We start from the raw sequence: 15,987 nt of genomic DNA, 5'->3' as shown, positions 1-15,987 counted from the left end.
TATAAAGGACTCTGTTTTATTACAGTAGGTACACACATATCTGTAACCTGACATCAACAAGAGAAAGACTTCATTGAATAATTCAAAAGGCCCGGACAAACTGAAAAATGAACATTAACCACAAAAGGCATTTAAACAAATACGTTTGACCAATGATATATCCTCATCACAATATTCAAATAAATGTAAATTGTTACTGAATGAAAAGAGTAGAGGATAATGACACTTTGCAGGCATCTGAGGATGGATGGATAAAAAATAGGGAAAATGTTGATTGATCACACTGATAAACAGTAAGGATTCACAGTAGTTTTAATTTTGCTTAACTATCAGACCTGGCCAACTGCATGTCATGGAACAGATAGCATAAAAACAGGTTGTAAACATTGTGAGAAAAATGGTAATGTTGCAGCACTTCTAGATTGATCAAACTCATCAAGTTTTGGTCCATTAATTCTCCTGAGCATCTACCTTAAATACATAGATACTAAACCACAGAAAAGCTTTGTCCTCAGGGATGTTGTTTCCAATATTTCTGTTGCCAAATTAGGCAATGCATTGTCACACATGGGCACAGTATCTGTCAGTCGTGATGTCTGGAGTGTGGGCAGCTCCCTAGAGTTCCGATGCTCTTTCCCTTGAGAAAATGATTTCTTCTACCCCTTCACCTTTAGTTGGCTTTGTTTGATGGCTTTGCAGGTCTCTTTGTCCTAATATCTGAACTTTAAATAGTTGCTATTAAACCTCCCAAATCAATCAGCCTCTGGCTGTGCTGTCATTAAAAGTTAACTGCATTCCCATTAATCCATTAATTTGTGAAGATTAATTGGAAAAACTATTTAAAGTAGGGCTGTAACTTGGAACACATAAGCCAATGTTTGTCTCTAAATGAAAGCTTACTTCATTAGCATCAGGGTATTAACAATCATATATATATGTGTGTGTGTGTGTAAATATACATATAATTTACTTATTGCTTATGTGGGATAAAATGCCTAAACACTTCACTTATGCAGTCTGCTGCCTGCATGAATTATTTGGGAACTAGAAAGTCATCCCTGTCTTTGTTTGGCTGTAGGAAAATATACTATTATTTACTTGCTTTAGGTTGCAACAATATATTGCTTTTTGGATACAAACCACTGATTGACAGGTGGGAGCTCCTGTGTGTCTTGTTCAATATATCTAGCACTAGTATCCTCCGGTCGATGTTAATTTTCAGGTCAAAGTCAAATTAATACTCAAAGAAGCTCAATAATTTAGCAGTACTCTATGCTCAGTGGTATCTAATTGAGTTGAAATGTTATTTTAGGTAATGACAAGAGTATGGAGTCTCTTGTCACCTGCTTTCATGAAAAATTTAATTTTATGCAAGCCTCGCTGCATCATCGATTCCTTCTAGAAAATATTTTTCCCTTCTTTCTCAAAAGAATTTTACTGTATCAAGAAGCTGCCTCCAATTGCTGTCCATGGGCAAGGCTGTATAGGGAGATGAAGGTAGGGTGTGATATCTTGTTTCTTCAATCTTTAAAAAGCGCCATGAGACATGATGGAAAGCATTGTAGAAAGGAGCAGAACTCCACAGCTGGGAATTAATTTCCCACCAGCACCATCTTGGCTCTGGGGTGCAGTTTTGGTAAGTTTTTATCTCCTCCGTGGGATTCTGAGTGCTGCTAGAGTGGATTACGGAGGTGCACATTTCAGAAAAGACACCCTGGAGCTGGTCTGTAATCTCTTCTATCAGGGGGTTGGCTGGGTCTACTGCCAGTCCCCCTGGTAGACGTGGTGGCTTCTCTGAGGCATGCTGAGGGAATGCTTGTGTGACTACAGTGAATGGGATGAGAAGGCAGAGCTGGCAGGAACATGGAGGTGTGAAAAATGAAGAGCAGCTAAATGAGAACAGGGGAAGGCTGCGAATTCAGAGGTGGCTGCAGCAGGGGAGTTGGCCCTCACCATTGGCATTTAACAGAGACTCAGCAGCAGCACAAGAGGGGAAAGCTTGATTGTAGACTAACACCAAAGAGTTAGGTGTGCTTTGATGGGAGACTGTTGGTGTAAGAGTTGTAGGTGGGTTAACAAGAGGCTAGGCAGCCTGTGTGATCTGTCAGGAGTGTGTGCTTCATTTTTCCTGCCATCCCTTAATCTGTACCAAATACATTCAGCCATATGCAAATCAGAAACAAGGACAAGAAACATAGATTAGGGAAGGCGTACATTACTGGCAGTATCCTGGCTTTTCCTTTTGCCAGTTGCTATGGAGTCACTCCTTGGATTCCTACACTGCTTGCTACATGTAATTGGATGGATGGGTACTGGTAGGTTGCCACAGGTTCTGTTTTTCTGTATAGGCAGACAGATGTCCGTCTGTATGTTGGGCCTCTCACTGGCTAGGAAAGAGTGAAACATAAGTCACTGGGTTTTGTGTCATGTTGCTTCAAGGAGGTGAGATCTCACATGGAATCATTGAACAAGACTTGGACAGTGTGAGTAACTGATTCAGACTGTTGTCTGAATTTCCAGCTGAAATCTTGCCTTGTACACAATGCTTTGGAAATATGTCACCACAAGTCCACACCTTTCTTAGATTGGCTAATGATGTCCAATTCCAACTGGATGGCTGTTTGAACAATATGGATCACAATAAAGCACTTTACTTAGGGAAATCATTTCTTTAAGGGAAAATTATTTCTCAGTCCTAAATCTGTCACTGAAATGTTTTGTTTAGATCTAAGATTATTTATTTATTTACTTATTTATTTATTTTTAAAGAACAAAATTCTGGTGCTTCCAAAGCTCCCTGTCAGCCATGCTGCCCCTAGGGGCTTCTTGTGCTCTGGCACTTCGGAGGATTTTAATCATCTTTGCTCTTTCCCTGTCCTATCTTGTCCTATTGTGTCCTGTTCTTCAAGGTATATTTTTGTGGGATGTAAGACTCATTCACAGACATATAGCTTGTTCCAGCAGATCATTGAAACCGCAGTGGAGTAGTTACTCTGTAGTAATCAAGGTGGACGCTGCAGAGATCAGTTCTAACAGGTGTTTTGTTTTGGTGAAGTACATTTTAGTTGACCAAAACTTGTTTCGACAATATACTGGTCTAGAAGGGGAGATCTGACCCAATCAAACCCTGTGTTGAGATAAATATTTCTACTACCTGTGCATCCTAAGTCCTTGTGCATCCTAGGTCCTTGTGTATTGTGGCTAAAAAATAAATTATTTAAATCATTTACATTTATTAAATAAATGAATACTAAATTGTTGAGCTATTGTTTCCTCTCTTCTTCTTTTGTCCAAGAGTTTATAGTATCCAGTTGTACCTGGAACTTGTCAATATCAAATGAGTTAATGTATGTAAGGCATAAAGAAATTAAGTACCCAATCGTATATCTGCTATTATCTTAGCAAAGACAATATTGCACAAAGCTTAAGAAAATTGAATTGCTTTTATTAAAAACTGAATAGCTCTTACTTACTTATGAGAATCAGGCATTAAAATCCTTTGTAAAGCATAATTAAAATTACTTTCTAGCTTGTTATATTAAGACACTTTGAATACAGCACTCATCTTTATTTGTAAGAGACTTCTGTGTGTGTTCATATATACAGTTTGCCAGAAGTCTCATTTATCATTGTCTTTCTAACAACACTGCTAAGTTTTCCCTCCATTTGAAGAGTAAGTGCTGACTTTTATGAAATATGCACCTGAACTCCATACAGCTGTATGACTCTGTGTGTATGTGTGTGTGTGTGTGTGTATGAAAAGATCTCTACATGTTAGTTAACTATTTCTAATATGGTTGTCCTAATAGAATTTACTTAAAATCTCAAATATAGTCAGTGTTTATAATTTTTTTAACCAAAAGACTATAGAAATGGTAGTTTATTGTTTCTAATGTACAGCAAGGTTAAAATGGAAATTCTAATATGATTGTGAAGAAGTTAAAATAAAATGTAATATAAACTTGGAAAAGCCTGAAGTACTGAAAGTAATGCTCATTTTGGGCTGTAATGTAAGACAATCAGAATTAGCCCATACAGCATGCCTGAATTTTCCATGCTTCTATGAGATGTTTGGGGCCATATTACTAAATTCCGGGAGGAGTAGGATTTTCATGCCCATCTATACCCACAAAGAATGTTGCCAGAGGCCTATTAGTGAAGGGACCGGGGAAACGTGATGATCTGATATAGTATTTAACTAAACTGCATAAAACACCTAATGCAAGTATTGTATTGTAGTGGATAGTATTGCAGCTTATGACACTAGCGACCCACTGAATGCCGATTTGAGTCTGAGCTGATTCATTTCCAATCTGTCTTGCTGTTTTTGTGCCTGGGAAGGCAGCAAAGGGAGATCCAAGTGCTTGGACCCCTGTCACTCATGTGGGACCCAGAAGAAGCTCCTGGCTTCCAGTTTTGGCCTGGCCCAGCCCTGGCCATTGTGGCCATGTGGGGAGTGAGCAACTGGATAGAGAATCTCTCTCTGAATCACTCTGTCTTGCTATCTCTCCTGCCTGTTTTTCCATAACTGATTTTGAAATAATTAGTAAATCCTTTAAAAATAGTGTACTGAAACAATGCAATTAATTTTTGAGTTAATATATCCCTTCAGCTTTGAAAAACTCTTAAATTCGTGTGTACTTACAAGCTTGCATTTGCATCTGATAAACAATAAGCTGGAGCTAATACTTGCTGTGTGGTAAGAGTTTTAGCTGCAAGTAACCCAGGAAAAGACTGGTCCCTGGCTTTTACTGGAATATGGAATAGCATTTTTCAAGCTCAGGACTATAGCCCTTCATCATGAGGCCTTCCCTGTGTGTTCCTGAATGTTCAGAAGTATTGCTGGCACCACCCAGCTAGTTGCAGGAGTACCCCCTCACAGGTGGGAACACTCGGGCGCCTCCAGACAGAGCTTCATGTCCCCAAGAGTGGGGGACAGTCGTCTTCAGTTAAGAATCTTTGATCTGGTTTATAGTCCTCAGCTTTCCAAGTCCAGAACCTGCATTTACTGGTACAGTCTGAGAAATTGGGTTTTCTGGAATTAAATTCACTAGAGACTGATACTTAATCCAGGATTGCATTTCATATCTAGAGGGAAATATGCCTTGTAGCTATTCCAGGCTTATTACTGCCTGAAATCTTTTTTTTTCCTTCCTGTGGTGTCAAGACGATCGAAAATTAACTGGGTAATAAATAATGTGACAAAACTGGAATTGGAGCACACAACTCCTTGAGAGATGTTTTATTCAAGCCATCATGGTATCTAATGGAATTCCTACTCCCCAACCTGAAGAAATCATAATTATGATAGTGTTGTTACACACTGATTTCCTGACATCTACTCGCTTTGTAAATATCACAGTTCTACCACATTCAGATGAGCAGATTCGCCAAACTCTGCCTCTGTTATCCCCTCTGTAGGATTACACAATTACTATCTGAGGCAGGAGTTCTTGGCACTGGGTGCCCTCCAAGTATGAATGGTCTTCAGAAAGTTCATGGAATGGGTACACTATTAAAAAACTGGGCATGAACTTTGAAATATTTTGTACTACAGTAGGCCTCTCTTTCAATGCTGTTTCCTATGAGCTTCTAACTTGTGTTAGTTATCTTTAGTTACTAAAGAATAAATTATATTGCTGCTAAAAAAAATTCTGTGGGAGCATATAGGATGTGGTCTTGGTGAAGGAGAGTTAGTCCGTGTGACCACTACCAACCAACAACTGGAACTTGACCAACTATTGGAAGACCCCCAGCAGCCCTCCCCTGATCAGTGTCTCATTTCACATGTTCCACTACTGACAAAAGGAAAAGACACCCCTTTTCTGATTTTAATTCCATTCTTTTACAGCAAAAAGTAGACCGGTATTGATTCTCACTTTATCGTTGGCAAAAACAAATGGGCAATAAATATATGCCCTCTAGAGAGAGTGATTGTACAATAGAGGCATTTTACATTCAGGGTATTGATCTGAATCTGCATAATTGATTGTGAATTGCAGTTAAATACCCGTTTTCACTACACATCTGCATACTGAGAATGATTCCAAATTCGCTGCAGTTCCGATAATGCATACTCCTGTGTGGACTCTCCTTTTGTGAGTGTGGTGTATGCATCTGTGTGTGCAAACACACTTCGTGCTTCCCAGAACTTACAAAACATCGTGGGCATAATCAGAATTTCCTTCAACACTCCATGGATTGAAAGACTTTTTATGTATACTCTGCCTAATGCTTGAATTACAACTGGATTCGCTGGTGTTAGTACTTAAGCCAATCAATATACAGGCAGAAACTGTCTATCTTAAGAGTTAGCTAAGGAATTTCAAGTGTAAAAAGGAGAAAAAGTGCATTTTAAATGAAAATGTGACCATATTAAAAAATCAAACTCTGCCTCAGGCACATTTTTGTAAAAGACACTTTGAGGAGAAACTATATTCAAGCAGAATGAGTGTCAAAAAATTTCAGGTGAATCTAGATAATTTGTGACTTAATTTAATTTAAATTAAATTGATTACTATCAATGAAAACATTTGAGATAATCTTGTATGATTTTAATTATTGATGTATATTAATTATGAGGGAACTATTTTTCTGATTAGAGCAAGAATGGGAACAATGTAATAATTGCATAAAATGAAAGGAATACTTGAATGATTATGTAGGATGAGGAAACATTTGAATAAATTAAGCATATATGGACAGCATTGTAAACATGATATTATTCTAATGCTTTTCTGATATTTAATTTTTTAACATTAAAAGCAACACTCATGTGATGTTCATGAAAGGATAGGTAGCATATATATATGCTTTAGTATGTGCCTATACATAGATAGATTGATATCCACATGTTTGTTACTGTATATGTATTTGTTGTCCTGCAGCGATGAACTTGGTGCACGAAGCCAGTAATAACACACGTGAACTACCATGATGGTCAGATAGCCAGAATTTTATTGCCAGCATCAGACTTTCAAAGAAGGTTGTTACATAGGCACCAGGGGAGGGGGGCCCAATCCATTTACATTTCAACAGCAAGAGACAGCTCGCCAATACAGGATCAGTTCTAGCAAATCCTTTATCTAAACCTGTGGACCAGGAAGTTTCCTGTCCATTCATCTCCATATTAACTGCTCCTGGGCCTTCAAGAGATTTAGTTTTTTTTTTTGTAAAAGATTCAGCGTGTCTTCCCATGTATATGTATGCACATATAGTCTTTTTTTTTTGTCTAACACCTCATTTTATTTATTTTTTTTCTTTTAATTATTTATTATTTTACTTCATTAATTACATTGTATTATGTGACACAGTTACATAGGTACTTGGGTTCTCCCCACCCCTCCCCAAACCCTCCCACCATGGTGGATTCCTCCACCTTGTTGCATAACCATAGCTCAAGTTCAGTTGAGATTCCCCCATTGCAAGCATATACCAAACATAGAGTCCAGCATCTTATTGTCCAGTCAAGTTCAACGTCTTCTTAGGTATACCCTCTGTGGTCTGAAGACAGAGCCAGCAGAGTATCATCCCAGTCAGTTGAAAGCTCCAACATACCATCAGCAAAAATTTACATCATTATGGAATTAATTGACATAGTAATGAGTAACCAATATGTTAAAAGTAAATGCGAGTTCCCAGCCACCTTCTGTGACCACCTCACCTACACTTCAATTTTAGTTTATACACAACATATAACATTCATAACATAACATGTTATACATAACATCATATCACCTTAAATTAAGGCAAACATGTGGTATTTAACCTTTTGTGATTGGCTCATTTCCCTTAGCATTATGGTTTCCAGTTGGGCCCATTCAGCCACAAAGAACTGCATTTTGTTTTTTTTAATAGCTGAGTAGTATTCCATGGAGTAGATGAACCATAGCTTTCTTATCCAATCCTCTGTTGATGGGCATTTTGGTTGCTTCCATGTTTTTGCAATTACTGATTGTGCTGCTATGAGCATAGGAGTGCATGTTGGTTTCTCATAAAACAATTGTTCTGGATATATTCCTAGGAGTGCTATTGCTGGATCATACAGTATGTTGAATTTGAGTTGTTTGAATATTCTCCATACTGATTTCCCTAGAGGCTGTACCAGCCTGCAGCCCCACCAGCAGTGGAGTAGGGATCCCTTTTCCCCACAACCTCGCCAACAAGTGTTGTTGGTGCTTTTATTCATGTGGGCCAGTCTTACTGGCGTTAGGTGGTACCTCATTGATGTTTTAATTTGGATTTCCCTTATTGCCAGGGAACTTGAGCATTTTTTCATATGTTTATTTGCCATTTGGGTTTGTTCTTTTGTGAAGTGTTTGCCCATTTCCTGTGCCCATTTCTTGAGTGGCTTGTTTGTTTTGACATTTTGGTTGTTTTGTAGCTCTTTGTATATTCTGGAGATCAGCCCTCTATCACCTATCTCGTGTGCAAAGATCTTCTCCCATTCTGTGGGTTGCCTTTTTACTTTGTTGATTGTTTCTCTAGCTGTACAGAAGCTTCTTAGTTTGATGAGGTCCCAATTGTTTATTTTGGTCTTGATTTCTACTGCATTTGGAGTCTTTTTTAGGAAGTGAGGGCCTACCCCTAAGTGTTGCAGTGTGTTTCCAATATTTTCTTCCAAAAGTTTGAAGGTTTCTGGATGTACGTTTAGATCTGTTATCCATTTAGATCTGATCTTAGTGTATGGTGAGAGATGTGGATCTATTTTTTTGTTTCTGCAGGCTATTAACCAGTTGTCCCAACAGCATTTATTGAACAGACCTTCCCATTTCCCTGGATTGTCGTTTGTCTTTTTGTCAAAGATTATTTGGCTGTATCTGTGTGGGTTCCCTTCTGGTGTTTCTATTCTGCTCCATTGATCTTCCTCTCTATCTTTGTGCCAGTACCACGCTGTTTTGGTAACCACTGCCCTATAGTATGTCCAGAGGTCCGGAACTGTGATTCCCCCTGCTAACTTCCTGTTCTTCAGGATGGTTCTAGCTATCCGTGGTTTTTTGTGTTTCCAGATGAACCTTTGGATCATTGTTTCCACTTCCATGAAGAATGTTTTGGGCAATTTGATTGGGATTGCGTTGAATGTATATATTGCTTTTGGCAGTATACACATTTTAATGATATTAAAAGGCATAGATTAACAGAATGGATTATCAAACAGCACCCAACTATCTGTTGCCTACAAGAGACACATCTAACCAGAAGAGATTCTAAGAAGCTGAAAGTGAAAGGTTGGAAACAGATATTTCATGCCAATGGACGAGAAAAAAAGGCTGGGGTAGCTGTCTTAATTTCAGATGATGTGGACTTCAATCTGACACACATCAAAAAGGACAGGGAAGGACATTATATATTGGTGAAGGGACTGATCCATCAGGAAGTAATTACCATTGTGAACATATATGCACCAAATTCAAACGCACCTAGCTACATGAAGCAATTACTCACGGACTTAAGGGGAGACATAGATATACACACAATAATAGTGGGTGATCTTAACACCCCACTAACAACAATAGACAGATCAATAAAACAAAAACTCAACAAAGAAACAACAGAGCTCATACAAACAATAGAACAACTGGACATGATAGATATTTATAGAATTTTTTACCCTAAGGCCACAGATTATACATTTTTTTCAGCAGTGCATGGCACCTTCTCCAGGATCGACCACATGATAGGACACAAAGCAAACCTAAATAACTTCAAAAAGATAGGAATCATACCATGTACCCTCTCAGACCACCACGGAATGAAGCTGGAAATCAGCAATTCAAAATGCCCCAGGAAATACAGAAACTCTTGGAGGCTGAACAATATGCTACTAAACAAACAATGGATCAGAGAAGAAATTAAAGATGAGATCAAAAAATTTATGGAAACCAATGAAAACTCTGACACAACATTCCAAAATTTGTGGGACACTGCCAAAGCAGTGCTACGGGGTAAACTCATCGCAGTTGGAGCTCATGTCAAGGCCCAAGAGAGGCGCCAAATATAGGAACTAAACACACACCTCCAGGAATTGGAAAAACAACAGCAGAAGAGCCCCACACACAGTAGGAAACAAGAAATCATCAAAACAAGGGAGGAAATCAACCAGATAGAAATAAAAAAAAAAAACCATACACAAAATCAATGAATCAAAAGGCTGGTTTTTTTGAGAAGATAAACAAGATAGACACCCCACTGGCCCGACTGACAAAGAAAAAACAAGAGAAGGCAAGAATTAACAGCATCAAAGATGAAAAAGGCAACATAACAACAGACACCGCATCCATTAAGGCCATAATTAGAAATTACTACAAAGCACTGTACTCCAACAAATCAGAAGATCACCAAGAAATGGAAAAGTTCTTAGACTTCTACCACCTGCCAAAACTTAGCCCAGAGGCAACAAACGACCTGAACAAACCCATAACTGAAGTAGAGATTGAATCAGTGATTAAAGACCTCCCAACAAAGAAAAGCCCAGGCCCAGATGGCTTCACTACAGAATTCTACAAAACATTCCGAACAGAACTGACCCCAATCCTCTACAAACTCTTCAAAACAATAGAAAAAGAGGCAACCCTTCCAAACTCATTCTATGAAGCCAACATTACCTTAATCCCAAAACCAGACAGAGAACTAACAGAGAAGGAAAACTACAGACCTATCTCTTTGATGAACATTGATGCTAAGATTCTCAACAAAATCCTAGCCAACAGAATTCAAAAACACATCAGACAGATCATTCATCCAGATCAAGTAGGATTCATCCCTGGAATGCAGGGATGGTTCAACATTCGGAAATCCATAAATGTGATACACCACATCCAAAAACTGAAAAACAAGAATCACACGATAGTATCAATAGATGCAGAAAAAGCTTTCGACAAAATCCAACACCACTTCCTACTAAAAACCCTAACCAAGGTAGGCATAGATGGAAAAATCCACAACATAATTAAAGCCATATATGAGAAACCCAACGCCAGCATCATACTGAATGGAGAAAAGCTGGAACCCTTCCCACTGAGATCTGGAACAAGACAGGGATGTCCACTTTCTCCACTACTATTCAACATAGTCCTAGAGGTACTCGCTGAGGCCATAAGACAAGAAAAAGAAATCAGAGGAATCCAAATGGGAAACGAAGAAGTCAAACTCTCACTATATGCAGATGATATGATTCTTTATGTAGAAGAGCCAAGAGACTCAATACAGAGACTGCTAGAACTTGTACGAGAGTTTGGTAGAGTGGCAGGGTACAAAATTAATGAACAAAAATCAACAGCCATAGTGCATGCGAACAGCCCCAAGATGGAAAAAGACTTAACCAGCAAGATACCATTCAAAATAACAGAGAAAAGTATGAAATATCTGGGAATAAATCTAACCAAAAATGTAGCAGATTTATTTGAAGAAAACTACAAACTACTTAAAAAAGAAATTGAACAAGACCTCAAAAGATGGAGTAACATCCCATGCTCCTGGATAGGTAAAATCAATAGCATATATAGTCTTATATGTTTTACATATATATGTCTATCACCTATCTAATAAAATGGAAATCTCTGAGTGTATTGCCTATGCTAAGATAAAAGCATTATTAATTCTATTACACTTGAGGGTAAGCTTTTCTGTTTTCCCAATTTTGCCTTCTGACAGAGGTAACTGATCCAAATTTTGTGCTTTTTTCTTGTTTCTTATTTGAAAAGTAATTTTTAGAAGTCACAGTACTAAAAGCATGTTTTATTTAGTATTTGGAAAACTTTCATCTTATGTGATATATGATCCAATAGTGTATGACTTTACATAACTATTTTTTACTAAAATTTTGTTTCTTAGATCCAACTATTGCATTTTGTGTTTCTGTAGTTGATTTTTAGTATTACATATGATTCCATTGTGAAGGGCACCGCAATTTGTTTATCTCTCCTTTGGCAAGGGGATATGTGACTTTGCTCATGATATTTTGCTGTTTTAAAGAATATTGTCAAAAATCATGTATGTTTCTTGATGTACAAACACAGGTTTCTCTAGCTTGGGGCTTTCTTTTCAATTTTTTTTCTTATCATGAAATACAATGAGTTCTAGTATTTATGTAGCACATTGAGCAGGAAGACACTGCTCCTTTAGACCAGGTTCACACTAAGACCTGCTCATCAGGTGAACTTGGGGGAAACAGGATAGGTCAAGGTTCACACACACAGGCTGATGACAAATTGCTTTTTAAAAGCGATGCTCAAGGTCATGCTCCTGCTAGCATTGTGTTAGCACTTCTTCTGACATGTGTTCTCTGGGTGACCTGGCATGGTGCGACTTCTGGCTAATTCACTGTCTGTAAAATAGGAACTGAGCGCAGTCCTGATTTACATTCCTTTTTACAGATAGGGTTAGGCGTTGGATTATGTAGATACTGTCCTTTGGACACTCTGGTGCTGCCTTGCGCCATTTTTTCTTAGTGCATTTTTTTGATACAAAGGAACTTTTTTATTTCCTCTATTTGGAATACTAATTGTATACTGGTTCTGGTGTTGCTTTCATATATTTTTTATTAAGTTTCATATCTCTACAGTTTGTAGGAGTTTTGTTGTTGTTTACTCTCGTCAAGGTCTTTTGGAAACCATAGATTTTTAATTTTAGTATACTTCCAATTGATAAATATTCCTTTTATGATGACACATTTTTTTGTCTCTGGTTTACAGCAACCTTTACTTCCTCAAGACTTCATGTTAAAGTTTCTGTGATACTGTACCTCTCTCTTTCCATAGTCTCCTGCCTTTGAATTCTTTGTCTCACAAAACTCTAGACCTTTAGAATCACACTGCGGATTCTTGGAGGTCCTAGATCCTGGGTGTTGATGTTGTTTTTGTAAGTTGCTTGCTGTGTCTGTTAGTGTGAGCATGCTATCCACACACTGCTGATCCAGGCATCCCACTTTTTCTCCTGGCAGATGACTGTGACAACCCACTCGTGTCTGCCCTGCCTCAGGCATCGTTCAGCAGCTCCTCAGAGCTCTCTAGCAGTCATGGTCCTGGGTTCGCAAGGCTGAATCGAAGGGATGGTAAGTTCACTTTCTCCTCTGTATGGTTCACGGGCAATTTCATGACATTTCCATAGACGCTGAATGAAATCATTATATATGATATATTGTACAAAATAACACACTTCCAAATAAGCAAATGGTTAAAACCCAATTGGCTTCTACTGGAAAATCCTAGATCCTCCTCTCGACATTTAAAGAATGGAAATCTCTTAATGTGGCAGAAATTTTAATATAGTTTATAAATTTTTCTACAACCCTATCCAATCATATGGATAAAGTATTGATGGAAATTTAATTGGCTTTGTATTTCAAGTTAAACAACAAAGTTGGTAAGAAGTAATTTTAAAAGTTGCTAGTTATTAAAAAATAGTAATCCCTCAGTTTCTTTAATTCTCACTATGGTTGACAAGATTTGTTTTTCCTGTTGAGGAACAGGAACTTAATAAATCTTTCATGCTCCTTAAGGAATACTCAGTTCATATTGTTTACTATCTCTTAGCTAGGTGGTATTTGATTACCTGAATATGTTTAAAGGAAAGTGAAGATAATTAAATGGCACTTGTAGAACTAAGAGAGAACTTCAAAACACCATGTATTTAGAGTACCATTGTGGTCTCTATGTAAGGTAAAAGTCATCTTCACACATGGGAAACATAAAAGAGGCCTGGGCGATGTGAGGGTACTTCAGAAAGTTTGTGAAAAACGTGAATTATAAAAACACTATTTGTGCCTTTCAAAAAAGTTTGAGGGCACAAATAAACATCTTCTATCTCCATTTGCCATACACTGTTTCAAGTACCCTTCTAGTAAAACAGAAAACATTTTAAATAACCAGAAGAAAAGAGGTGCCAGAATCGCATACTGTTAAAACTATACTTCAACCATTTATTATCTCTTTTTTTCATTCCAAAATCGCTTGGCTACTTCTTGTAATGTACTTCTTTTATAATATTTGATGTCATTTAATCACATGTGTGAGTATATATCTTTATGTTTTGCCATCTGGTATACATTATTTATATCATACGTAGCTATATATTATGAAGTGGATATTTGTATGACACTTTGATAGATTGTTTTAAGCTGGTTTATTCTGAACTTCCATGTCAGGTTATCTGAGATACTTAGGCATACATCTGCATGTGACAAGCAGAAACAGATCTTTGTATCAGATGGGTAATCTGGCAGAGAGTCTTGATCTCCATGGGTAGATAATGGCTGTCTGCTCTTCTTCAGTGTTTTACAGTGAGAGTTATTGGTCCCTATTTTCAATTCTGAATCCCTGACTGACTTGGCAAGCATCCTCTCCTAGCCCTCATGGATCCTGCATCCATGGCCCAACCAGTGGAAATGCTATTATTCCCACATCAATCTTATAATAAGGTCTCTGCCGGGTGCTTTACACTTCCACATTTAGCACCCTACTATGGAGGACTAAAAGCTTTCACAGAATGGGGCCTACTGAAAGAGACACAATATCTTCACTTTATCTCTATATCTTTATTTCATTTGCTGAGGCTCAATAAATCACAAAAATATATGCTATTAATTGAATCCAATTTTTTTTCATTAAGTTATATACTCATCAAGAGTCTCCATCAGTGGGACTCATTTTCATTCTTAATTTATTTCTGTGGCTCTTGGTGAAACACAATATCAGACTTCATGAATCTCATTTGCATGTTAATGAAACTGAGAAACAAAACAGGATGATTTTAATTATCTTTTGCTGGTTGTCAACCTAGTTGATTACATTTTTTCCCTTTCTTTAGTTTTCCTTTTTTCCCTATTAATTACACGAAGTGTTCATTAAGGAATGTCAGATTTTGAGTGATTTATGAAAACTATATGTTATTTCTAGTATTGAAACATTCTGTGTCTCGTTAGCAGCAGGCAGGGTAAACAAGTTCAGTCAAGTCATCAGATCATGTGTAAATCGAGAAAATAAACATTCCAATGCTCTAGTGTGAGTGTGGTTTGCCCCTTAAATCTTCATGTAGTGGAAACTTGGTGCCCGTGTGACAAAATACTGTAAGGTGGGAGACTCCTTAAGAGGTGGGTCAAAGTGAGAGGTCATTAGGTCAGTGGAGCATCATTTCTAGAAGGGATTTATGCTAGACTCATGGGATGAGTTGGTTCTACTGAGTGTGAATTCTTTTTTGGTGTGATGATATACTTTTTTATCATTATTTTTCACAATATGGTTCTATAGACCCAAGGATTCCTCCCTCCACTCTCTCATTTCCCCCCACCCCACTGTTTCCTTCCATATTATTACAGTAGTGTAGTCCTTCAGCAACACTCACAGGTTGAACATTCTTCTATTTAAGTGTTTCATGGGATTGTAGGTATAGACAATGGTAGAAAATCCAGTAGCCTATTGTGAAGGCATATTTAACAGTTTCATCATGAGTCTTTTATTTGGGAATAGAGATGCATCTTACAATGTATCTTTACTTCTTGGTATACAAGTCTCCACTATACAGTTGATCTGTGTGAATATGTGTGCATACATGTTTGCCTATGTATCTATTTATTTTGTATTTTGCGTGAAGGTTATTTATTTCAGAGAAATATATAATATTTGTACAGTTGGAATTGGATTATTTCATTGAGCATGATCTCTAGTTGAGACCATTTTATTGCAAATGGTAGAATTTCATTCTTGTTAATGGCTGAGTAGTATTCCACAGTATAGATGTGCCACAGATTTTTTTTAAGATTTATTTATTTTTATTGGAAAGCCAGATATACAGAGAGAAGGAGAGACAGAAAGGAAGATCTTCCATCAGATGATTCACTCCCCAAGTGGCCGCAACGGCTGGAGCTGAGCCAATCTGAAGCCAGGAGCCAGGAGCTTCTTCCAGGTCTCCCACATGGGTACAGGGTCCCAAATCCTTGGGCTGTCCTCGTCTGCTTTCCCAGGCCACAAGCAGGGAGCTGGATGGGAAGCA

The 15,987-nt window shown here is 37.8% G+C and overlaps 1 protein-coding gene across 3 annotated transcripts in view; it reads left to right on the top strand.

The window, feature by feature from the left end:
• The window catches only part of CNTNAP4 (contactin associated protein family member 4), a 557,001-nt gene that overhangs the window by 330,079 nt on the left and 210,935 nt on the right, over nt 1-15,987 (top strand). For all 3 annotated transcript variants that reach the window (XM_058674663.1, XM_058674664.1, XM_058674662.1), the window contains one exon: nt 12,941-13,051. In XM_058674663.1, coding sequence (XP_058530646.1) covers nt 12,941-13,051 — 111 coding nt within the window. The remainder of the gene's footprint in view (nt 1-12,940; nt 13,052-15,987) is intronic.

This window comes from Ochotona princeps, chromosome 16 (genome assembly GCF_030435755.1).
Source record: "Ochotona princeps isolate mOchPri1 chromosome 16, mOchPri1.hap1, whole genome shotgun sequence".
Classification (NCBI taxonomy): domain Eukaryota; kingdom Metazoa; phylum Chordata; class Mammalia; order Lagomorpha; family Ochotonidae; genus Ochotona; species Ochotona princeps.
The sequence above is the reverse complement of the archived record's forward strand: the minus strand, read 5'-3'. Positions and strand labels throughout refer to the sequence as shown.